At 40.3% G+C, this 25368-nt stretch overlaps 1 protein-coding gene across 1 annotated transcript in view; it reads right to left on the reverse strand.

Annotated features, from left to right (window-relative positions):
- The window catches only part of LOC127662092 (protein unc-79 homolog), a 119689-nt gene that overhangs the window by 15835 nt on the left and 78486 nt on the right, over positions 1 to 25368 (reverse strand). Inside the window, exons 27-48 of the mRNA XM_052153064.1 lie at positions 25109 to 25177; positions 24653 to 24942; positions 24376 to 24558; positions 23366 to 23531; positions 23126 to 23275; positions 21792 to 23018; positions 21452 to 21553; positions 18857 to 18973; positions 18632 to 18734; positions 18294 to 18434; positions 18134 to 18172; positions 17940 to 18052; positions 17560 to 17645; positions 16957 to 17130; positions 16796 to 16864; positions 16516 to 16626; positions 15570 to 15674; positions 14986 to 15063; positions 14816 to 14905; positions 9963 to 10138; positions 9673 to 9856; positions 9032 to 9235 (exon numbers count right to left, since the gene is read on the reverse strand). Coding sequence (XP_052009024.1) covers positions 9032 to 9235; positions 9673 to 9856; positions 9963 to 10138; positions 14816 to 14905; positions 14986 to 15063; positions 15570 to 15674; positions 16516 to 16626; positions 16796 to 16864; positions 16957 to 17130; positions 17560 to 17645; positions 17940 to 18052; positions 18134 to 18172; positions 18294 to 18434; positions 18632 to 18734; positions 18857 to 18973; positions 21452 to 21553; positions 21792 to 23018; positions 23126 to 23275; positions 23366 to 23531; positions 24376 to 24558; positions 24653 to 24942; positions 25109 to 25177 — 3977 coding nt within the window. The remainder of the gene's footprint in view (positions 1 to 9031; positions 9236 to 9672; positions 9857 to 9962; positions 10139 to 14815; positions 14906 to 14985; positions 15064 to 15569; positions 15675 to 16515; positions 16627 to 16795; positions 16865 to 16956; positions 17131 to 17559; positions 17646 to 17939; positions 18053 to 18133; positions 18173 to 18293; positions 18435 to 18631; positions 18735 to 18856; positions 18974 to 21451; positions 21554 to 21791; positions 23019 to 23125; positions 23276 to 23365; positions 23532 to 24375; positions 24559 to 24652; positions 24943 to 25108; positions 25178 to 25368) is intronic.

The raw sequence follows: 25368 nt of genomic DNA on the forward strand, positions 1-25368 counted from the left end.
ATTCAAAGTGCTTTACATAGAAGAGATTAAAATAAGAATAAAAAAATAAGATGATTGAAACAGTTTAGAATAAAATACAGTACAAACAGTCGGACACACAGTGGCACAGTGCTCATTCAGTAAATGATGTGTTTTGAGTCTGGATTTGAATGTGACTACTGTAGGAGCACATCTGATCTCTTCTGGAAGCTGGTTCCAGCTGCGGCTGGCATAATAGCTAAAAGCAGACTCTCCTTGCTTAGAGTGAACCCTTGGTATTTCTAGCTGATGTGATCCTAATGATCTGAGTGATCTGTTGGGTTTATATTCAGTGAGCATATCTGCAATATATTGAGGTCCTAGCCCATTGAGTGATTTATATACCAGTAATAATACTTTAAAATCAATCCTAAATGTAACTGGGAGCCAGTGTATAGACCTGAGGACTGGTGTGATATGTTCATGTTTTCTGGTTCTGCTTAGAATCCTGGCAGCAGCGTTCTGTATGAGCTGCAAATGTCTTATGGTCTTTTTGGGAAGGCCAGTGAGGAGTCCATTACAATAATCCACCCTGCTGGTGATGAAAGCACGCACAAGTTTCTCTAGGTCTTGACTGGAAACAAAGCATCTAATTCTTGCAATATTTTTCAGATGATAGTATGCTGATTTAGTTATTGCTTTGACATGACTACTGAAACTAAGGTCTGACTATAGAGACACACCAAGATTCCTGACTTGATTTTTAGTTGTTTGTCCCCTAGCGTCAAGGTATGCATTCACCTTGAGAACTTCATCTTTGTTTCCAAAGACAATGACTTCAGTTTTGTCTTTGTTTAACTGAAGAAAGTTTTGGCACATCCAACTGTTTACTTCATCAATGCATTGGCACAGGGAATCAATGGGGCTGTAATCGTTGGTGATAGGGCTAAGTAGATCTGTGTGTTGTCTGCATAGCTGTGGTAAGCAATTTGGTTCTTTCTCATTATTTGGCTCATTGGGAGCATATACAGGTTGAACAGGAGTGGTGCAAGAATTGAGCCTTGAGGGACTCCGCATGTCATGGACGTCCACTCAGACTTATGGTCTCCTATACTCACATAATAACCTCTCCCTTCTAAGTATGACCTGAACCATTTTAGGACCATCCCAGAAAGCCCCACCCAGTTTTCCAGCCTGTCAAGAAGTATGTTGTGATCAACAGTGTCAAATGCAGCACTGAGGTCGAGTAGTACCAGTACTGATAATTTGCCTGTATCAGTATTTAAGTGAATATCGTTTATTATCTTTATGAGCGCTGTCTCTGTGCTGTGATGCGATTGGAAACCAGATTGAAAATTGTCAAAGTATCCATTCGAGTTCAAGAATTTGTTCAGCTGATTGAAGACAACTTTTTCAATGATCTTGCCTATGAAAGGAAGATTTGAGATCGTTCTATAGTTGCTTAATATGGTCTTATCCAGATTGCTCTTTTTCAAGAGGGGCTTGACAACTGCAGTTTTCAGGGAGTTTGGAAAACTCCCAGAGAGAAGTGAGGAGTTTATCACTTCTAGGAGATCTGCTTCTAAACAGTTTGACCACACTTTTGAAAAAAGATGTGGGAAGTGCATCAAGGGCATAGGTTGATGTTTTAAGGTGCTGTACGGTTTCTTCCAAAATTTTACCATCAATTTCTTTGAAATCAGACATAGTAACTACTTTCTCAGGTTGTGGTTTGATTTGTCTGACCCCAGCACAACTCAAGGATGTGCTGATCACCTTTCTGATATTATTGATTTTTTCAGAGAAGAAAGAAGCAAACTCACTGCACTTGCTGTCTGAGAGCATTTCACTGGGAATCTGGCTTGGGGGGTTTGTCAGTCTCTCTACAGTCGCAAAAAGAGTGCGTGTATTGTTTAAGTTGCTGTTTATAATATTCGAGAAGAAAGTCTGTCTAGCTTTGCTTAGTTCCATATTAAAAGCATGGATGCTGTCTTTGTAGATGTTATAATGGACTACAAGTTTTGTCTTCCGCCACATGCACTCTGCTTTTCTGCATTGTCTTTTCATATTTTGCACTGCTGTTGAGTTTCTCCAAGGTGCCTTTTGTCTGCCATTCTTCTTCCTGACTTTCACAGGAGCAATATCATCAATTACACTTTTAACTTTTGAGTTAAAAGAATCAAGGAGAAAATCAACAGAGTCAACAGATATACTTGGTGTTAAAGATATAGCCTTCATAAATAGTACACTAGTGTTCTCATTTAAGCATCTCTTCTTGACAGACACAGATCTAGCTTCAATGGCAGGAGAGATCAATATATCAAAGAAAATACAGAAATGATCAGACAGTGCTACATCCTTAATAACAATCGATGAAATGTTTAGACCCTTACTGATAAGTAAATCTAGAGTGTGTCCATGATTGTGTGTGGGTCCATGTACATGCTGAGTCAGATCAAAAGTTTTGATTTCTTTTGTCATATTGTTTTCTGCATTATCTATGTTAATGTTAAAGTCTCCAGCAATGGCAAAACAGTCAAACTCTGAGGTAATTGTTGATAACAGTTCTGTAAAGTCCTCAGCAAAGGCTGGAGAGTATTTTGGAGGCCTGTAAATAATGATAAGTAAAATGCGTGAAGCACCTTTTAACACACTACCCAGATATTCGAAAGACGGGTAATTCCCAAATGATATTTGCTTACATTGATAGACATCTTTAAAGAGAGCAGCTAAACCCCCACCTCTCCTACCTTCTCTGCAGACACTCAAAAAAGTAAAGTTAGGAGGGGATGTTTCATTAAGGACTGTTGCACTACAGCTGTCTTCTAGCCAAGTTTCATTTAGAAACATAAAATCCAGGTTGTATGTGCTTATTAAGTCGTTGACTAGAAGTGATTTATTTTTAAGTGAGTGGATGTTTAAAAATGCTAACTTAACAGTTTTTGTCCCCACAGCAATCTTAGTTTGGTGTGTAATAGGCACCAGATTAGATGTGTTTGCTGTACGGCTTTTGAAGGCCTTAGACTTTCTATCATGTAATCGAACAGCAATAGAGAAAGATACAGGCACACTGGGTTCCCGCTTGTTTTGTAAACATTTGAGAAAGTTACTGTTATCATAGCGGGGACCCGACACATATCACTGAGAGCTGGTATCAGTTGTTTTTGGTTCACCTTGAGCAGATGGAGGAGGGTGTGAGCCCTGGTGTTGTGGCAGAGGTCGAAGTGCTGTCACAGTAGGAGGGGGAGGGCGAGCTGGGCCCGCAGGTGGTTGAGGGTCCTGCTGTTTTTTGCTTGATATCTGGGGGCTTGCAGCAAAAGAGTGGGATAGTTTGGTTCCAGCATACACCAGTTCTTCCATTTTCTCTGAGAAGCACAGATGTGGAGATGCTGGAGAGAGGGATAATGTGTCTGGTGAGAGGGGCTGTTGCTCTGGTGTTATCGGAGGCTGTAATATGCTGTCCTGGTTTCCCTGGGTGTTTTCCAGAAAGTCGTCCTTGGGTGCTGAATCTTGGAGCAGTTCTAATATGTCACAGTCTGTCTGTGGTGAACTTTGTGGGCAGGGCTCAGCTGAGATTGTGTCTGTGAGCAGAAATTGTTGTGGCTGAGTGGTGTTATCATTGTCCTTGTGTGATTTGTCAACTGCATGTCCATTCAGGTGCTGAAGTGAAGTCCTGTGGTCATTCATACTGTGTCCAGGTGTGTGTGTGCCATTCAGATTGAGTGGATTGGCACACATTGCAGAAGGATGATTTAGGGAGAAGTGGATATTGTCCTTTAGCACTCTTGAACCAAGTTTGTTTGGGTGGTGGCCATCCTGTCGAAACAGTTGCCTCTGACTCCAGAAAAGATTGAAGTTGTCAATGAAGTTAACTCCTTTTATATTGTGCAGGTTTTTTGCAGCCATGTATTAAGCCCAAGCAACCATGAAAACCTGTTTGTTCCTCTTGCTGGAAGTGGTCCACTGATGAATGTTTGAACTTTCAGTCTTTTAAGTGTTTCAAAAAGTTCATTGAAATCCTTTTTAAGGAGTTCTGACTGCTCTTTATGAATATCATTCTTCCCCACATGAATGATGAGTCGATTTGCAGTCTTATGTTTCATCAGAATGTTCTGAAGTTCCCTGTTTACATCCGAGGTTGTTGCTTGTGGAAGGCAGCATTTAGTTGTATCCCTGCTTCTAATGTTTCTGATTATGGAGTCGCCCACTATCAGAGTCCTGGGCCGGCTGCGCTCTGAGCCTAACCCTTGAGCGCCAGTTGACATCAGTGTTAGCTACTGGCTGATTCAGTCTGTGTTCGATCACATTCATCACGTTTGGGGATTAATCATTCATTAATACTTCAAATCTGTTCTCAAGATGTATAGGCGGTGGTAGGAAACCAGTGTTTGCAATCCTTGTCAGAGCCGTATCTGGGGTAGAGGATGCTACTGCGGCAATATGAGATGCTCGTGACAATCTGATGTCTCGAGTGCCTTTTGGTCTCGCTCCCTGTTTTTGCCATCGATTTGTAAGTCGATCGGCTTGTTTCTCTACACTCAGTATGGCCTGTCGAGGAGCCAGTGATTCATGTGACTCACCGGCTGTATGCTGAGGGCGTCCATGACGAAGCTCTGTTGTGTGTTCCGTCTGGTTTGGTGGTCCTGTAAATAACTTTGTTTCAAGAACTGCAATCCTTTGTAAACGTCATTGGCAGTTAGTGCAGCAAGAAGATTCCAGAAGAGGCATTTTCTCTTATCCTTTTGAATGTAGGCAGTTGTGTTTTCCCTTCCCTGGAATGAAAACTTTCAGTGGGAGGCTGGTCGGATAAAAGAATTCTGCTTTTTTTTTGTAGTAGTAGTAGTCCAAGCTTTTGAGCACTGTGCTGATTTAAGTTAAAATTAGTTAAAATTAGTTGATAAAAGGAGATAAAATATGAAAATATAAAAGCGATAGAGCAAAGCGCGGAGCAGTAAGCAAGAGCGTCCGAACAGAAGCTGAGCAGGAAGCACTATAGTTTAGAGTTTTTGCTTCAAAATGATGTGAAAACCATCCCGATCACTCATTCATACAAAACAATTTAGTCTTTTGACTTTTGTAAGACACTTTTAGTGTTAGAAAGGTCATATGCGAGGAGGCGTGAACTATCATGAATATTGATTGTAATTCACACCTGAGGAGACAAAGACCCCTCCACTGGGCCTATCAATGAGGAATGTGACAGAAAGAGAATGAATGTGAGGAGACTTAATGATCAAAATCAAGTTTTAAGTTAAAAGAAGTAATCTGACTATACATTTTCTTTACATAAAGACTTTACTTAATTTTAGACCTACACTACCATTAAAAGAAGTCTATTCTGCTCACCAAGACTGCATTTATTTGATCCAAAATACAGTAAAAACATTGTGTGAACTCTTTTTACAATTTAAAAGAACAGTTTTCTATTTGAATATATATTGTAAAATGCAATTTGTGATCAAAGCTGAATTTTCAGCATCATTACTGCAGTCTTCAGTGTCACATGATCCTTCAGAAATCATTATAATATGCTGATTTTCTAATATGGGCATATTTAAAGTGTATTTTACTCATTTAACCTGAACACATATTTGCAAGCACAAGCTTTGTTGATGATAATGAGGCAGCATAAACACTAGTTACAATATAATCTAAACATTCATATTATTTTTATATCATATTTATATCATACAGCATACAATTTAAATACCTGCTTTAGACAAAACAACATTTAAATGTAACTAAAACCTGCTTATTAGGAGTCATATTTCAAAAGTCAATACTCTGAATCCTGGCTGACAAGTCTGGAAACAGTCCCACTAGTAAAATATGTACATGTTTATACACTCACCTAAAGGATTATTAGGAACACCATACTAATACTGTGTTTGACCCCCTTTCGCCTTCAGAACTGCCTTAATTCTACGTGGCATTGATTCAACAAGGTGCTGAAAGCATTCTTTAGAAATGTTGGCCCATATTGATAGGATAGCATCTTGCACTTGATGGACATTTGTGGGATGCACATCCAGGGCACGAAGCTCCCGTTCCACCACATCCCAAATATGCTCTATTGGGTTGAGATCTGGTGACTGTGGGGGCCATTTTAGTACAGTGAACTCATTGTCATGTTCAAGAAACCAATTTGAAATGATTCGAGCTTTGTGACATGGTGCATTATCCTGCTGGAAGTAGCCATCAGAGGATGGGTACATGGTGGCCATAAAGGGATGGACATGGTCAGAAACAATGCTCAGGTAGGCCGTGGCATTTAAACGATGCCCAATTGGCACTAAGGGGCCTAAAGTGTGCCAAGAAAACATCCCCCACACCATTACACCACCACCACCAGCCTGCACAGTGGTAACAAGGCATGATGGATCCATGTTCTCATTCTGTTTACGCCAAATTCTGACTCTACCATCTGAATGTCTCAACAGATATCGAGACTCATCAGACCAGGCAACATTTTTCCAGTCTTCAACTGTCCAATTTTGGTGAGCTCTTGCAAATTGTAGCCTCTTTTTCCTATTTGTAGTGGAGATGAGTGGTACCGGTGGGGTCTTCTGCTGTTGTAGCCCATCCGCCTCAAGGTTGTGCGTGTTGTGGCTTCACAAATGCTTTGCTGCATACCTCGGTTGTAGCGAGTGGTTATTTCAGGCAAAGTTGCTCTTCTATCAGCTTGAATCAGTCGGCCCATTCTCCTCTGACCTCTAGCATCAACAAGGCATTTTCGCCCACAGGACTGCCACATACTGGATGTTTTTCCCTTTTCACACCATTCTTTGTAAACCCTAGAAATGGTTGTGCGTGAAAATCCCAGTAACTGAGCAGATTGTGAAATACTCAGATCGGCCCGTCTGGCACCAACAACCATGCCACGCTCAAAATTGCTTAAATCACCTTTCTTTCCCATTCTGACATTCAGTTTGGAGTTCAGGAGATTGTCTTGACCAGGACCACACCCCTAAATGCATTGAAGCAACTGCCATGTGATTGGTTGATTAGATAATTGCATTAATGAGAAATTGAACAGGTGTTCCTAATAATCCTTTAGGTGAGTGTATAAAATACATGTCAGCTAATGAAAACTAAATGACATACTCATCCGAAATTGTATCCTCGGCTGGATCAATTCTCTCTTCAAAATACAAACGTTCATCGGAGTCCCGTTCTACTTCTGAGGAAAATGTTAACTCTTCGTCACTATCCAGGAGTTTCCTCACTTGTGTATCGTGCTGTCTTTCAAACGTGCAGAAAAGTGAATAAACTATATGTTTTCAAGGCACAGTCGGGGGCGTTTACAATTTGATTTGATCGTCTCAGCACATTACCGTATTAACTCTATCAGTGCAGCCAAACGCCAGTACAGGCACAAAATTGAAGGACAGTTCAACACCACCGACTCTAGAAGTATGTGGCAGGGAATTAACATCATCACAGACTACAAAGGGAATAAAAACTCCACCATGAACACCACTGCCTCTCTCCCGGATGAGCTTAATACATTTTATGCTTGTTTGGTAACACATAGCTCCAATGCCATCATTAAGTTTGCTGACGATACGACGGTGGTAGGTCTGATCACTGACAATGATGAAAGAGCCTACAGAGAGGAGGTGCACACTCTGACACGCTGGTGTCAGGAGCACAACCTCTCCCTCAACGTCAGTAAAACTAATGAGATTGTAGTGGACTTCAGGAAGAAAGACGGAGAACACAGCCCCATCACCATCAATGGAGCACTGGTGGAGAGAGTCAGCAGTTTCTGGTTCCTCTGTGTCCACATCACTGAAACTCACATAGTCCGTCCACACTGAGGCCGTTGTGAAGAAGGCTCACCAGCGCCTCTTCTTCCTGAGACGGCTGAGGATGTTTGGAATGAACCACCACATCCTCACACAGTTCTACACCAGCACTGTAGAGAGCATCCTGACTGGCTGCATCACCGCCTGGTACGGCAATAGCACCGCCCACAACCGCAAAGCCCTGCAATGGGTGGTGCGAACCTCCAGACATATCATCGGAGGTGAGCTTCCCTCCCTCCAGGACATATACACTAGGCGGTGTGTGAAAAAAGCTTGGAGGATCATCAGAGACTCCAGCCACCCGAGTCATGGGCTGTTCTCACTGCTACCATCAGGCAGGCGGTATCGCAGCATCAAGACCCGCACCAGCCGACTACATGACAGCTTCTTCCCCCAAGCAGTCAGACTGTTGAACACTTGATCTATCACGATCAACAATCAGCACTGCACTTTATTAATCTTATTATCTCACACTGGAGTGTCAAATATATTCTCCTCAATACAACTACTGCATATATATTTTTATATACTATTATTTTTTATTTGTATTATATGTGTATTCTATATTGTGTGTATTGTTTACTGTACATTGTATATCATTATTGTGTTGTGTAAGTATGTGTACATTTGATATGTAAATTGTGTTGTGTAAGTATGTTGTTTACTGTAATAGGTATATGTCTCGTCACTGTCATGACTGCTATGTTGCTCGGAACTGCACACAAGAATTTCACCTACTGTTGCACTTGTGTACATGGTAGTGTGACAATAAAGTGATTTGATTTGATTGATTTTGAATAGCGCCCTCTGCCCGTGGGTGGGATCACATTAGAGATAATTCGCTGAGCCAGGTGAAACTGTACATCGCTTTGTTTCATACAGATTACATTACAGGAGAATATTTGTTTTAAATTTGTATTGTTTTATTTAAAAGTAGACATTTTAAGCTTTCTTTAGACATATGTTTCATGTTTGTGTGGTAAGTATTCGTGGAGTTTCATTTCACTTTTGTGACGTGTTTCTGAAATATGCTGGTGAACACAGAGACTGCTGAAAGCTCACCCTTTTTATTTTCTTTATTTTACAAAAGCACACGATTTTGTTGTTATTGTGTGTACACACAAATAAAAGTAGACCATTTATAGTCTCTAATGATGTCTTACACTTATCTGTATACCCAAAAATGATGGAGAATTTTATGTTGTTTCCGCTGTAATGACGAAAATATCCAGCAGGACGTGCCGGAGGGTTAAAGCAGCACTTACCACTTTGTTATGGGCCATAAGCTGCAGAATACTCGGAGTGACGCGACTCCAGAACTCCAGACCAGTGAGGATTGCACACGAGGAGAACTCATTCTGATTCTGGTTCTGATTGGCTGGGACGGCCGCCGCCTGCTCGCAGTAGATTGTCCACAGCTGAGCAAACATGAAGGCATGGAAGAGCGAGCACATGTGCAACACAGAAGTCTACAGACAAACACAGATGCAAAACAGACTTATGAAGATCATTTGTCTATAGATCTGCTTTGAAATCTGAAGTTGAGACAGAAGGTCACCCTCCAGAGCAACATGTATCCTAATGACAATGCTTCTTTTAAAATCTATCATTATTTGGTACTTTGCCTTAACCCTCTATTACATTAATGTTAACAGGCATTAAATTACTACTTTACTTCAACTACAAAGGATAAAACAATCCCTAAAACAATGCCTTAATAACTAGTTGATTATTAGTTATCATTCACCAGTAGCCTGTGCAGAGTTGATGTCAGCTTAAAGTCAAGTCATACAAGATATTGCATTTGAATACAAGATTAAAACCAGGAACATTTATTAAGAACAAATGAGCTCATTTAAGATTTCATGTTGACTATAAGCATAATGGTTCATTATAATTATTATACCTTAGATTGTTCTGGGAATCCTATCAGAATAACGATGAGATGGTCTGCGATGTGCGATCCAGCATCCAGAGGAATCGGCATACAGCACGTGGAGCCCTGATGCAAAGTACTGTGGGTAAGAGACCCCAGCAGTAACCATGACAACTGCCGAATGTGTGACACACACTCAATGAACTCTTTAGGTCTGTGTAAATAAAAGCAGAACCAGCTCAAAGCTTCAGTATGATTCATACACACATACACTGAAACACAACATGTGATCACCACTACTAGTCATGATAGTGTTTTACCCCTGTTGCATGGCAGAAGGCGGGTGGTAAAGCCATGGCAGGTAGCGGATAACAGCTTTATTGTCTCTGTGGTTTCCTTTGCTGATCTCCATCGCTGCTACTTGAGAAAGACCAACCTTCAGATTCCCGCCGAACGTGTCTTCATGCAATGGCTGACAGCACGCTTTCATGTGACTCTAAATTATATTCACATAAAACACATATTCATACTGCGTATTTCTTTCACATTTATTATTTCCAACGTTAAAGCTGAAGTGTGCAAATTATGCACCACTAGCGTCACTAAATGGAATTTCTAAAATAATGATAAATAATGTTTTCAAGCAGTGCCAGCTTTCCAAACTCACGCCATTGGTTGAGTCAGAAGTTGACATGTTGTGCCGCTCAAACAAGCAGAACAATGTTTTAAAGCGCAAAGGGTCACAGTGTTTAAAATCTTCAGGAAGTTAAATTATTTTAAAAGGAATGTTTCGGGTTCAATACATATTAATCTCAATCAACAGAATTTTCCGCATAATGTTGATTACCACAGAAAATAATTTAACATATTTTCCTCAAATAATATCCAAATGTGTTGTTGACACAATGATGTGATGAAATTGTATCATATTTTAGATGCTCACAATTATTTCCTCAGTGGAGAGATTGGGAATATTAGATCGCTTCTATTATAATCAATGAAGCTGTTCAGTGAAACTGTCTGCATGACCTCTGGACAAGGGAACGATTTCTATTTTTGTGTTCCTAATTTGTAAGTCATTTAGGATAAAAGCATCTGCTACATAACTAATAATAGTACATAACTTTTGTGGCTTCATTCATTATAATGGAAGATATCAAAAGTCACTTTTAGAGCTCTACCTATCAAACTTACTATTAGGCTGGATGTCTGAGTGGTGTCCGGATAATAGCATAGGATTTATAGTCAATTGGAAGAGTTTTTGGGGAAGACCTGAAATGCTAAAGAGAGACAGACTTCATCCCTCCAGGGAATGTGCTGCACACCACTCTGGTAATTTGGTTTCTAGTCTTAATAGTCATAATATTTGACTAACTGGGGCCCAGGTCAGGAAGCAGACAAACAGGTTAATCCGAACATCTGCTAGCTGCCCTGAGACGTCACACAGGTCACATAATCTACAACACATAGAGACAGTATCACCTAGATATCATATAGAGACTGTCTGATCCCCGAACTACCGTTACCCCGAACTATCATTTAGAAAAAAATTATTAAGATCTAAATTGAAAAAAACAAAAAAATTAAGATAAACATCATATAAAGGTAGCAACTAAACATTAGATCTCTTTCAACTAAAGCACGAAATGTGATTTCAAAATTTTGATGTTACTCAGAGGACAAGAAATAAGTTAATGTGACACCGTCAGATACAAATAAAAAAATCTCTGTTGTCTTTTGCGCTTGCTACAGTGTATACTGTACTTTGCAAATTCGCCGTACTCTGGTTTCCTTGGCGAATTTGCAAATTTTTTATCAGATCTTGTAGTTACTGTAGATAGAGCTTTAATTGTTGGTGACTTCAACATTCACATAGATAATGAAAATGATACATTGGGATTAGCATTTATCGATATTCTCAACTCTCTTGGAGTCAGACAAAATGTAACAGGACCAACTCATTGCCATAATCATACGCTAGATTTAATTCTGTCATATGGTGTTGATGTTGATACTATAGAAATTCTACCTCAGAGTGATGACATCACAGATCATTACCTCATCTCTTGTTTGCTGTGATTATATTAGTACTTTTCTACGTTTGATATATAAAAATATACAGCAAATGTCATTCAATTTACACCACGCTATTGTTCAGGTAGAACTATTCTTTCGACAACTAAAGATAGCTTCATTAATAATCTTCCAGAATTGTCTCAAATACTCAGTTAGCCAAAAAGCCCAAAAGATCTTGATGAAATAACAAAAAATATAAATGCAGTCTTCTCTAGCACTCTTGATATTGTCGCCCCACTTCAATTAAAGAAATAAGCCCTGCACCATGGTACAATGATCACACTCATGCTCTCAAGAGAGCAGCTCGGAAAATGGAGCGCATGTGGAAGGTATTTCATGGTGCATGGAAGGAAAGTGTCTGTAGCTACAGACAGGCACTAAAAGCTGGTACATAGAAAATAACCACAACAATCCTGGGTGTTTATTCAATACTGTGGCTAAACTGGTTAGGAATAAAGCCTCAACAGAACCAGATATTACGTCGCAGCACAAGAGTAATGACTTCATGAATTTCTTTACAGATAAAATTTAAATAATCAGAAATAAAATTGGAACTATGCAATCAACAGTCACTGTCCCTCAGAAAACAGTGTCTAATAATTTTCCTCACGTGCAACTTCAATCCTTCTCTGTCATAGGTCATGAAGAGCTAACAAAACTTATCGAAACATCCAAAGCCACAACATGATTGTTAGATCCTATACCAACTAAGCTCTTAAAAGAGGTATTGCCAGTAATCTCAGAACCTCTTCTTAATATTATTAACTTGCTATTCTTGGACATGTCCCAAGAAACTTTAAAATGACAGTTATTAAACCGCTTATTAAGAAGCCACAACTTGATCCTGGAGAACTGACTAATTATAGACCGATTTCAAATCTCCTGTTTATGTCAAAAATACTAGAAAAAGTAGTATCCTCCCAAATATGTTCATTTCTACAGAGAAATAGTATATATGAAGAATTTCAATAAGGATTTAGGCCTCATCACAGTACAGAGACTGCACTTATCAGAGTTACAAATGACTTGCTCTTATCATCTGATCGCGGCTGCAGTTCTCTTCTAGTGCTTTTAGATCTTAGTGCTGCATTTGACACAATAGATCACATTCACTGGGTTTCTAAATACAATTATTATATAATTACTTATTTTTAAACACAATTACAATCGTATTTTTAGTTTTAAACTAGTACAATGATGTGGTTTTAGATTTTAGTGCTGCCTTCGACACGATAGATCACAACATTCTCTTGAATAGGCTAGAGAATTATGTTGGCATCTATGGAGTTGCATTAGCATGGTTTAGGTCATATTTAGAAGACCGCTACCACTTTGTCTATGTAAATAAGGAATTGTCAAACCAAACAAAATTTAAATATGGAGTGCCACAGGGATCAGTTTTAGGGCCTCTGCTTTTCTCTTTATATGCTTCCCCTGGGAGATATTATAAGGAATCGTGGAATAAGTGTATTGTAAAATGTATAAGAAGTGTATAAATGGAATCAAAGATTGGATGGCCAGAAATTTCCTTCCACTCAATTCTGACAAATACTAATTATTGGACCAAAAAACTCTAAAAATAAGCCACTACAATATAATTTGACTCTCGATGGATGTACTGTTATATCATCTTCAACAGCGAAGAACTTAGGTGTTATATTTGAAAAATCAAATTACAAATGTTTGTAGAACAGCATTCTTCCACATAAGAAATATTGCTAAGTTACGACACATGCTCTCTGTTGCTGATGCCGAAAAACTAATTCATGAGTTCATGACCTCAAGACTAGATTATTATAATGCATTACTGGGAGGATGTCCAGCAAGATCAATAAATAAACAATTGGTTCAAAATGCAGCAGCTAGAGTGCTAACGAGAACCAAGACATATGATCATATTAGCCCCATTTTATCATCGTTACATTGGCTACCTGTTAAATTTCATATTAATTATAAAATTCTGTTAACTACATACAAAGCTTTGAATGGTCAAGCTCTGCAGTACTTAAGTGATCTTCTACCACACTATATTCCAACACGTTCATTACGATCACAAAATTCTGGCCTGTTAACAATACAGAGAATATCAAAATCCACAAAAGGAGGAAGATCCTTTTCATATTTGGCTTCTAAACTATGGAATAGTCTCCCTAATGCTGTTCAGGACACAGACACACTCATTCAGTTTAAGTATCGACTAAAGACTCAGCTATTGTCATTTATTTACCTGTAATTCCCATTTTGCCCACTAGATGTCCCTAGTTCTCGGTTTTTGTTTCCCTTTGTGTCCTGTTTTCCCACCATTTATTATGTCATTGTTTTCACCTGTGTCTTGTTTGGTACTATGTATTTAAGTTACCTCAGTTACCTTGTTTGTCACTTGGTTTTCGAATGTGCAAGATTTGTATTCTAAGTTTTTTCTCTTGTGCCAATTTGACTCTTTTGGAACATTACATTTTTTATTATTAAACATTTGGACTTATCTTGCGTGCTGTGTTTGTCTTGCTTCTAGGTCCACCCTACTGCTCTGTGACTCAGTGGATAGTCAGTACCAGTCCCTCACAAGTTGTGGGGCTCAAAAATAAGTGTCATTCGAAGTAATGATAAGTATGCCTACCTACTGTTCTCCCTTCAAAGGGTGATTTATCCCGTTTGGAATGCACAACTAGAAGGACATTTTCAAGGAACAAGAAGACGTAATTTCCTTAAACTGGTCTATACATGGTTTTATAGTGATTGCAGGTTTTACAACGTTACGTCATCATGACAACAAATTCATAAAATTGGTTCTAACATTTTATGACAGTAAAATCATGTTAACACACATATTGTTTATGTCTTGTGTCTATACTTTTGAAACAGTGAGTATTTTTGGCCCCATTGACTTCCATTGTAAGTGTCTCACTGGAACACACATTTGTGCTTAAAAAACAAAAAACCCATGAAGGACGAGTTGAAATCATTTTGTGTGGTAATAACTATTCTGTCACAAATGCTTTGATCTGTATTGAACCCAGAACATTCCTTTAGATCATATATTTTAGACTTAAGACCTCTTGTGTTACTGACAAAACCAATTTTCAGTGGTGATGAATACCTTTAATTTGGTGAGCGTGTGCATGTCTGCGATGAAGTCAAGCAGCTCACTCAGATACTGACGCAAACACTCCATCGCCGCTGTTGTGCACTGATGAAACAGAACATCTGTGACATCATCAACCACCAGAAACAAACAACAAACCGCAAACACAAGAATGACAGTCTCACCCCCGGCAGAGCGGAAATCATGTGCTTCTGCAGAATGGTGGATTCAGCGAGCCTCGTTCCGATGTCTGAACACACAAACTGATGAACAGCATTAGTTAGTCGGGTTAGTCGTGAAACTCATCTTTACTCTTTTATGTATTGACTTATTTAAGAGTGAGGTATATTGTGCAGTTTGATAGCTGTAAAGCAGTACACGTCACGAGACAAACAAGCATTCCTCTTTACATTTATGCATTTGGCAGACGCTTTTATCCAAAGCGACTTACAGAGCCTTTCTTACAGGAACAATTCCCCCGGAGCAACCTGGAGTTAAGTGCCTTGCTCAAGGACACAATGGTGGTGGCTGTGGGGATCAAACCAGTGTCCTTCTGATTACCAGATTACCAGTTATGTGCTTTAGACCACTACACCTTCACCACCCCACCACCCTTTATGGAAGCTCCTTTGATATATTTGCAATAAAATCATAGATGTGCATGTTTTGGCTTTTCTTTCTTTTATTGTGCTCTTAAAAAAAGATCTGAGCAAACGAGAATGAAAAAAACGAGCCGGTGATTTGAGTCGCAGCGTTTGTGTTGAATCACCTGCACCAGCAGCAGCAGATTCGTGTCAGGAATCGTTGACTTGAACTTCAGAGCCTGAAGCAACTCCACAACAACAATACGAGACATGTAGAACTTGTCCCTCTCCTGCAGAAGAAAAGCACAATGGATTTGTTTCACTTATTTCACAATTTGTGTGCGTGTGAACTGTTCTCATTTTTCTGTAACTTCTAATTCTCTGAACCAAAAGGAACCATAGCAACTTAACCTAGACTGAAACTATAATTGGAGAGTGTCCTTTATTTAATGGACTCTTTGGCCAATTCAGTGTTAGTGTGGATCATCTGCACACTGAGATTTAACAGTTAAATCGTTCATTTAACATTGGGGATTCTGTCATATGTTCATTGAAGTGACTGTGTGATGATGCCAGATAATTCTATGAATTCTATGAATGTCTAGTTTATTAGCAACTTAACTTTGTTACAGCTGAGAGAGCTTTTGAGCAGCTATACTCTCTGGATTGAGAAACCTCTGAACATATCATCACTATGAAGACTGCAACTTCAGACATGTTTTCTATTAACAGTGTTTCATAAGTTTGTCTTCTTCACAGCCGATTTATCCAATATGAGTTATAACAGAGGCTAAACACTGTAACTACCAGACACATGTCCTTCTCTCCACTTTTTCTGAGATAATCTATTTGCATATCCTTAAATATGTAAATCACATTATACACCTCGTCTGCTGTGGTTACAGACCGCACTGGGAATAAAAACAACATTGAGTGCATTGATGAATATATCAACTAATCATTCACTAAAATGATTCACAAACATATCACGATTAGTATGACAGACAAACACCACAGCGCCTCACGACACTTTCAAGCGGGCCTGCTAAACTAAATCAAGCTGAAGCAGACAAGGCTCCTGGAGGTTAAAGGTTACATGCATCTGATATAAACAGGTATTTGTTTTTTTACCTTGCTGAAGGTTTTGTAGCATAAACTGCAGAGCTCGAGGAGATACGACAGACTGAAGATGCCATACTGGATGACAAAACTCAGGAGTTTAGAGAACGGCTCCAACAGACTCTGTCAAACACAATGAACGTGATAATGAACTTCTTGTGAGCTTAACTAACACTCCAACAACACTGCTTACATTCTAAACACATAGAAACATGCTAAATACACTACTTTTATTAAACTAATGTGATATTTGTCTTCATATCTGAATGAGAAATGAAATGTTTGGTCTTACTCTTGTTGCATTCGTGGCAGGAATCTTCAGCAAACAGATGATTATTCTCAGACTAGAGTCCAGCGGACACTTGATAAAACACAAAACAACAGGGCATATTAACACTTCCAATGAGTAAAAATAAGACTGACTAATAAAACACAGAAGAGCTGAAATGAAACCTTGAGTGGCAGAACAGCAGGTAGTTTAGTTAAGAATGTCTGGAACTGGTTACAGATGGTTGTCCAGAGGTTACTGGGTGAGTCCATAGGAAGAGTCTCCATGAAGGTGGCGATGTTCTCCAGACAGTGTAGTATTGCGCCCCCCGCTGGTAGAGTCTTCTTATTGTTCAAGCCCTGGGACACCGTGAGCTTTATTAAATTTATCACTTCTAAGTCAGGCATGCTTCATAATAACCCTCCAGCAACGATCTTTATACACATACATTAAATACAAGCATGTGTGTCAGAATACATCATGTAATCTTAATTCAACAATGTTGGCATTCAGGTCCATTACAGTGAGGACTTTGAATAGTTAAACAGTCTGTAACTGTTACATTATGTACTGAATGTGACAAACTTTACATGCTTATATGAGTCCAATTTTGTCAAAGATCTTCAGTCACCTTAAAAGATAAAATAGTGAGAAAATGACACTTTCCATTTCTTCATGTCACAAGGGTACCATCTACTGGCAGAATCATGTCCAGCAGGTTTGAGCTTCTGTTACAGTATCAGTACTGAGACAACATCAGTTTAAAGTTACAGACAAAGCAGTCGTACCTCGAGCAGTTGACTCAATGCTGCTACAGAACTCAACTCACTGAAATCAATCAGTGACGTGGCCAGAGTGCGCAGAAAACTTCCATCTGAAAACATCAACAATAACAGTCAAATCACCACTTGTGCCGTGTGTTTGTGTGTGTGAGAGAGTGTGTGATTGTGTGAGTGTGTGTGATTGTGTATGTGTGCGTGTGTGTGTGTGTGATTGAGTGTAAAGTCATTTTTATTAGTATATTGCTTTTTGCAACACACATCGTTTCAAAGCAGTTTACAGAAAATTATGTATTAACAGTAAATTAACTTCTATAAAGTCATCATTGTGTAGTTTGATAAAATATGATTGTTATTTGTGTATATTTTTGCATTGTGCATCTTCACACCTTTTATGTTGCTCTGGAACAGTTGTGGTAAGATGCCGTTCGGGGCGAGCTGATGGAGAATACAGCGCAGGAACTGCTTGGCAACACCAGCAACATTACCAGGTATTAGCATACTACAAACAAACACACACAGTCACATAAACAACACTCACATCTGAATGTGTGTACTGCAAAAAGATAAAATAATCACTTACCTTTCAGCCTGACCTGTGAAATTAGAACTAGATGCCAACCTGCAAAACAAAAATAAAACTTCAAATCAAATCCATAAAGAAACTGGTGGACATGTTACTGCATTGTTCTATGTAACTAGTGCTGTTTTGAGCCGAGTGCACTAGATTGATGCTGCTGTACCTGCCCACCGACTGCATGATCTCCAGCAGTAGCGGAGCGCCCAGATCTGGACTCAGATGAATGAACATGGACAAAACCACCACAGCAAGAGCAAGAGTCTCCTCATCGTACTCCTCTAGAACTGCACCACAGTCACGACACCTGCAAACATTCACACTGTCTTCAGTTACACACATGCATGCACGCACACACACACAATCACACACGAGTGCACGCACACATGCAAACACACACACACACGCACGCACGCGCGCACAAACGCATACACGAACGCGCACACACACACACGCAAACATGCACTCACACTCTGTTACACAAGACTGACAGTTTTCACCCACCTGTCGGCCATTGTGGTGGGCTGCTCGTCGCTGAAGTCTTCTGGTGCCAGCACAAACATACTGACGGTGCTTGGAGCCGACAGCAGACTTGCCTTTGTAGGACCTGACAGAATAAAACACAAGTCTCTTGAAGTCAGGTCTCTCACATTACTTAATGGGTTATCAAAAACTGAGGAGAAATGGTTTATTGTGTTAGATATGATGCAGAAGTATTGCATCTCTGACCAGTGTCCCATGTGCTGATGTTTTGAGGTGCACTGGACTGATGCTCCAACTGTCTCTTCATTAACTGACTCATGGTCACTGCACCCAGAGACCCGCGCTTCACCTGACGATACTGAGCTGGAAAACATAAAGCATTGAAATAGTGAGATAAATACACTTCAAATCATTGAGTATTTAAAAGCATGCTCAAAGATTAACAAAGTTTGATGAAAGATGAATCTCTACATCTGATCGGATTTTCTATTGGAGCACAAATTAAGGCTATACACGCAAAGGTTTGCGATAGCAATGCTCCATCATGCGACCCAAAGTTGAGAATATTTCAAGACCAATGAATATTGTGGAAAGAGGAGACTAGCTGCTAGTGATGGGGATTTTGATTCATCCTAGTGACTTGAGTTTTATAATCCATTCACCAAAAAGGTTTGTTCCGATTCATTCATTGACAGTTGCTGCAAATAATGCCTTTGTGCTAGTAGATGGTGCCAAATGACCGTCTTTTATGTTTTGAATGAGCAATTGCATTGAACAGAAAGCACAGAGTCATTCACAACAAAACTAACTTTATTCAAATTTGCATTTCTACAATTGTACTTAGAGACTTCAGCTCTGCAGAGTGTTTATGCATCATAAGTGTTTCCCAAAGCATACCTATCATACTGTGAACTGCTGGATTTTATCAAGCTCTACAAGCAAAAGACAAATTATAATTATAATTACAAAAGTATATAATGCTATCAATAATCAATAATGAGTTTTAATAACATCCATATGTTACTGTGTGGTTATATAATTAATCCGGCCACATTTTTTGTTGAACGAGATTGACAAATTAAACAAACAACATGCAGTTCCTCCTCTTGTTCAGTCAGTCAGCAGATCTTTGTTCACAAAAGATATAACTCATATATAAATCTATTCTAGAATAAATCTTATGGACTGAAGAAAAAAATGTATAGTCCCTATCAGATGGGTTCAAAAGTCTCCAAATACCTGCAAGACCAAGATTTTACACATCCTGTGAAGCGTCAATGTTGCTCTAGGGGGCTTACACACTTACAGTATTATATAATGAGGGGTACCAGCGGCTTGCAATATCATTTCCAGATCTATAAAAAAGCCCTGATCATCAGCGTTAGGTGCTTAAATTTAGCCATAATAAGCCCCTGAATTTCTGCTAAATAATGATAACAATAATGATTCTCCCTAATTTATCTTTAATCTGTTTGAGGCATTTGAATTGTAGATGTTTACTTATCAATGTAATGACTCCCCTGCTCTTACTTGAGTCAGCACTAAAGAAAACATGTCCACCCCATATCTTCCCAAATTTTTCAGCTTCCTGCGGGGAAAGATGTGATTCTTGAAGAAACACTATATCACATTACTTATGCATAAGAAGAGAAATAACCTTCCTAACCCTGTGTACGACAGTGCAAACCGGCATCCATCCCTCTAAACTCAAACGGTCCATGTATGCCTACGAGAGCCCCCACAACAACTTTGCAGTCAGATTGCTCCAGTCCATTGTTTCTATACAAATTTTGTGAGAAAGAGTTACACAACAACGATAATCTATACAACAAACTCCAGCCAATAGTACTCCAGCCAGAATAAACACAAAGAATGTGTAGATTCATCCACTCAACAGTCCCGAAGGAGTGATACTAAACAAAAAAAACTCCACCAACTAGGTGGAACCAGCACAAAAAGAAACAAAAATGGCGCTCAGTTCCAAGTGAAACAGTCAAGTGAATGTTCAGTGAGTTGGTCCATTTGGCTACAGCGTAACTTAATAACTTAAAATAACATACTCAATTTGACTTTATTAAAGATATCGCTTGCTGTGGGAATGTGAATGTTTTACGGACATCCTTAGCATCTGTTCTCAATTTGGCCGGGAACATCAGTGCAAAAGTGACCTTCCACTGATGTAAGAGTTTCTTGCATTCCTTGAATCGATCACGTTTCTCTCGTCAAATTCACAAAGTCTGGGAACAAGAAAATGCAGTTGTTCTTCCAAAAAAACCTCCCTTTACTCCTCGCCTCGCATAACACAAGATCTTTATCTGATGATTGCAGAAATTTGGCCAGAATTGTCTCCCTTCAGTGAATTAAAGTGTTACATCGACAGCCCTAGTGATGCTAAGTGAACTAGCAAATATAGTTAAATCAAGCACTGCGTTAGTTCAGGCAGGTCACACTAGTAAAATTTGCAATCAGCTGACACTCCACTGATTTCAGACATCTACCAATACAATTCAGACTCCTGTCAGAGCAGTCCTCCATTCATTAATTCTCTCAGCTTGCATTCCATTTCATGGATACAAGCTTTACTTCTATTACCCCTGGGGTGTTTGATTCTCTGCTCTCCTCACTATGTATATGCATGGCTGTATGGATGGGTGGGGAGTTTGTCCAGAACAGAATCATACCGCCATCACCAACAGGTTGCTTCAATTGTCTATAAGTCAATAATGTATTCATTTGACAGAAGTGGTCATGGCTGAATTAAATATTTGTGAACAGAAGAATGTAGGCATTAGTGATCAAAAAGAACAATGTGATGGATATGATTGAGAAAATTGTTTTTACTGGACACTGAGGAGCGATGGCTGGTGTCAGGGACGGTGGCCTCCAGAGCTGGAGCTGAGGCTGATTCTCTCGGCTTCTCCAGATTCGACAGAGAATTCTGATCTGTAAAGCAACAGATGAGTGACGTGTGAAGGATTGAACTATAATTTCACACCCAAAATCTGAGTGAGGCAGATAATGCTTGCTTTTTATGTAGCCATATCTAAACAACTGCAAAACATGGTCTTCATTTAAGAAGATAAGATATGGATTATTGCACTGAGATCTGTGAGAGTTGCTTAATTTCTGGTGATTAAATAATAATAAAAAACAGATCTAAAATACTGACAAACACACTGACCTGGTTCAGTTGCTGGTTCTTTAATTTTGTCGTGAGTGTTAAAGGAGATGTCAAGATATTCTCTCTGAATGGCACTGACAGCGATCTTTCTCTCTTTACGCTGCCGTGGCACAATCTGAATCTTGAATTCAGCTTCATCGCTCTCATCATCGGGTTTGTGGTCACTTTCTCTCTCGTCAATTTCATCATTGTCATCATCTCCATCGTGAGGGCTTCCTCCAGCTTTCAGCGGATCCAGTGACTCAAGCGTATCCACCGGGATGTGGGGGAACACTGATCTGCTCGAGGGACTCGTTCCAGCCGAATCCTCGAGCAGCGAGCAAGACTCGTCCAGGGATGCATTTGCCATGTGCGATGTCTTTCTGAAAAGATCCCTCTTCTGCTTAAGAGTCATGGGGCTCTCCTGATGCGGTGTGGAGTTGGGGAGCTCCAGAGATGCAGCTGAAATGACAGGACCAGGTCTGGATTCAGCAGCATGCTCAAAGGTTTCTCGGCCCGTAGTGCCGCTTTGATCATCTTTGGAGCAATCCTCCACACTGACCTGAACGACTGAAGACAAGTGTACTGTGGAGCTGATGAAGGGAGATAAAGGTTGCTCAGATTTGCTCAGCCCTCCACTGGGGAGTCTGAGGGCTTCAAACAGGTCCTCATTGCTCTCCACAATACGTAGAGGAGGCAACGGCTCAAACACCAGTGAGTCACTGTCAGAGAGCGAGAGAATGGAGTGCTTTTCAGGGATGGAAGTGCAGTCTGAGGAAAGATCTATGAGGTCTGGATCCTCCTTATAATGTGCAGGTCCACCACACAACGGTGAGTTCAGGCCGGCAGCTTTATCTTCATACGTCTCCATATAACTGAGACGCACCTCTGGTATAATTGGTCTGACACTGTCGTTCTGCACACCAGAGCCTCTGCGGTCTACAACTGAGTGTCCATTAGAAGAGTCTTTTCCATGATGCTGTGCTCTGTGCTGCTGTCTGGCTGTAGAAGAGGAAGATGATGGTTGGAGGGCCTGCGGTCCCTGCAGGTCACAGCGGTCGATGCAGGACTTGCGCCGGTGCTCGTCTAGGTTGAAGAGGATGGAGTCTGTGTTGCTGATATCCAGAGACTTCTGCTTGTGCATGGCCTGCAGTCGCTTCTTCTTACTGTTGTTGTCATCTCGAGTGGAGTACAGCAATGTGTCCTGCAGCGGACCGCCCTCCTTGTATTCAGCCAACTCGATCTCACCTGTGCAGAGGACAGCAGAGGACAGTTAATTACATGATGAAAACAGCAGAGAGAGCACACAGTGTCTTAAAACAAATTACTCAAAATTGATCCTTCTCAACACTCACTCCTTTGAGCATTTAGCTCCACTGCCTGATACTTGACAGATTTGCTGCCACCGATCCTCTTGAGTCGAGCAAAGAAGGTCTGTGATTCTTTATTGGCTGCTCCGGTTGGAGTGTCATGGATGTCAGACTCGTCAAACACACTGTCTTCTTCTACACAGCGAAACAACACAAGATTATTGTAACAGAACAAGGGCCTTTCTAATGCAGCTGAGTCAAATGTGAGTTGTAGTTTACTTATACCTTTCTCCTTCTCGCTGTATCGGCTGATGTTGGAGTTGTCACTGTACAGTGGTCCGGCAGACACATGTGACCTACAGCTGTGATACTGAGCGTTTAGGGTGTTTATGGTGATGTGGATTAGATGCAGCACCACCTCTTTACTCATGTCCATGTCTCGATATGGATACTGAAACAGAAAATGACATCAATGAAGATGACTGACAATGTCTTTGTGAACAATGACTAGTAGGATGCCTCAGTGTTAGTTACAATAACAGTGTCTTGATCTGAGTACAGTGGTATGTGTTAAAACAGACTGAAACCACAAAGCTTCTAATAAGATGCAAAATTACAAAATCAGATGTTATTTGTTCTCTTTAGGCATCTACCCAATCATTAATAACTTCACTGTGGGGGGGTCTGGGTATCTCAGTGAGTAAAGATGCTGACTACCACCCCTGGAGTTCGCAAGTTCGAATCCCAGGGTGTGCTGAGTGACTCCAGTCAGGTCTCCTTAGCAACCAAATTGGCCCGGTTGCTAGGGAGGGTAGAGTCACATGGGGTAACCGCCTTGAGGTTGCTATAATGTGGTTTGCTCTCAGTGGGGCGTGTGGCGAGTTGTGCGTGGATGCCGCGGTGGATGGCGTAAAGCCACCATACGCGTTATGCCTCAGCGGTAACGCGCTCAACAAGTCACGTGATAAGATGCATGGGTTGACGGTCTCAGACGCGGAGGCAACTGAGATTCATCCTCCACCACCCGGATTGAGGCGAGTCACTACGCCACCATGAGGACTTAGAGCGCATTGGGAATTGGTCATTTAAAATTGGGGAGAAAATAAAAAATAATCTCACATTATGTAAAGCAGCTGTCATCACAATGAAAATAATGCAGAAGATGAAAATGTGATTAAGATTTAATCCACTAAAAAATATATATATCGCTTAAATTGTATATGTCTCTCTCTAACATTGAATACTATAACACATTTACTATATTCAATTCTAACTGGATATGTAGTTGTGAATACCTTATAGAGTATGACGAGCAGAGCTTTGAGCCACATCTGTCTGATGTGAGGTTTGAGGGCCCACAGCGAGCATCGTGGAGGCTCCTGGAAGTTCGGCCTGAGCTGTGGACACGTGCAATACTTCAATACCTGCACAACCAGCGGCAGCAGCTGTTTCCCCAAACCGATGTTATAATCCATCACCTAAAGGGAGAAACCACCTGTCATCACGATGACCCATATGAACGCTGTGATGCTCACTAAGCATAAACAGACGACTGAAGAGAGTTCAACTTGCCTGAGCGATTCCTGCAATGAAAGCGTTAAAGCATGTTGAAGAACGCATTTTCTGAGGGGTAATCATGAAGCATCCCATCTGTTGGTCATATCCCAGCAGGACGTACAGATGCCGTTTGACCGTGTTGAAAGCTTTGGCACTGCCAATATCTGTCTCTGCGCTGCTCTTGTCTTTGGCCATGAACTTCATCAGCACCATGATAAGCTGGTGAACAGTCTGATGGTCAATACCAGCATCCTCAGGCAGAAGATCTTTAATGGCCGAGTCATCCTCTTGAGAACAACTTTCAACTGCATGTTTACAGGGTATGAAAGAGCTGCTTTTAGTGCCTTGTACATACATTGAACAGATGTTTTGTGTCTGGCAGACGGGCTGCTCAAACAAACAGATCAACGGTTAGAAAGTGGCACAGTATTAGGTGAAATCAAGCTACAAATGAACCTCAGTTTGGGATACCTGTGAGGACCGTCTCCAGCATGTTGCCCAGTGTGGGTGCAGACTGCTCTTGTCTTGTGAGTCTGTGAGCTGAGTCCAAACAGAGAAAAATAATGAGGGAATATTCACAGACAAGAATCTGAGCAAAACATTAATTTCACAAATCTACACTGACAGGAAATGCTGATGTATTAAAGGATTCTGTAAAACCTCATGCTCTGAATTACTGAATTATAAATTCATCTGGACATCAGCTAAAGTGTCTAATGTGTGAGACATGC

The sequence above is a fragment of the Xyrauchen texanus genome, chromosome 22 (genome assembly GCF_025860055.1).
Source record: "Xyrauchen texanus isolate HMW12.3.18 chromosome 22, RBS_HiC_50CHRs, whole genome shotgun sequence".
Classification (NCBI taxonomy): Eukaryota; Metazoa; Chordata; class Actinopteri; order Cypriniformes; family Catostomidae; genus Xyrauchen; species Xyrauchen texanus.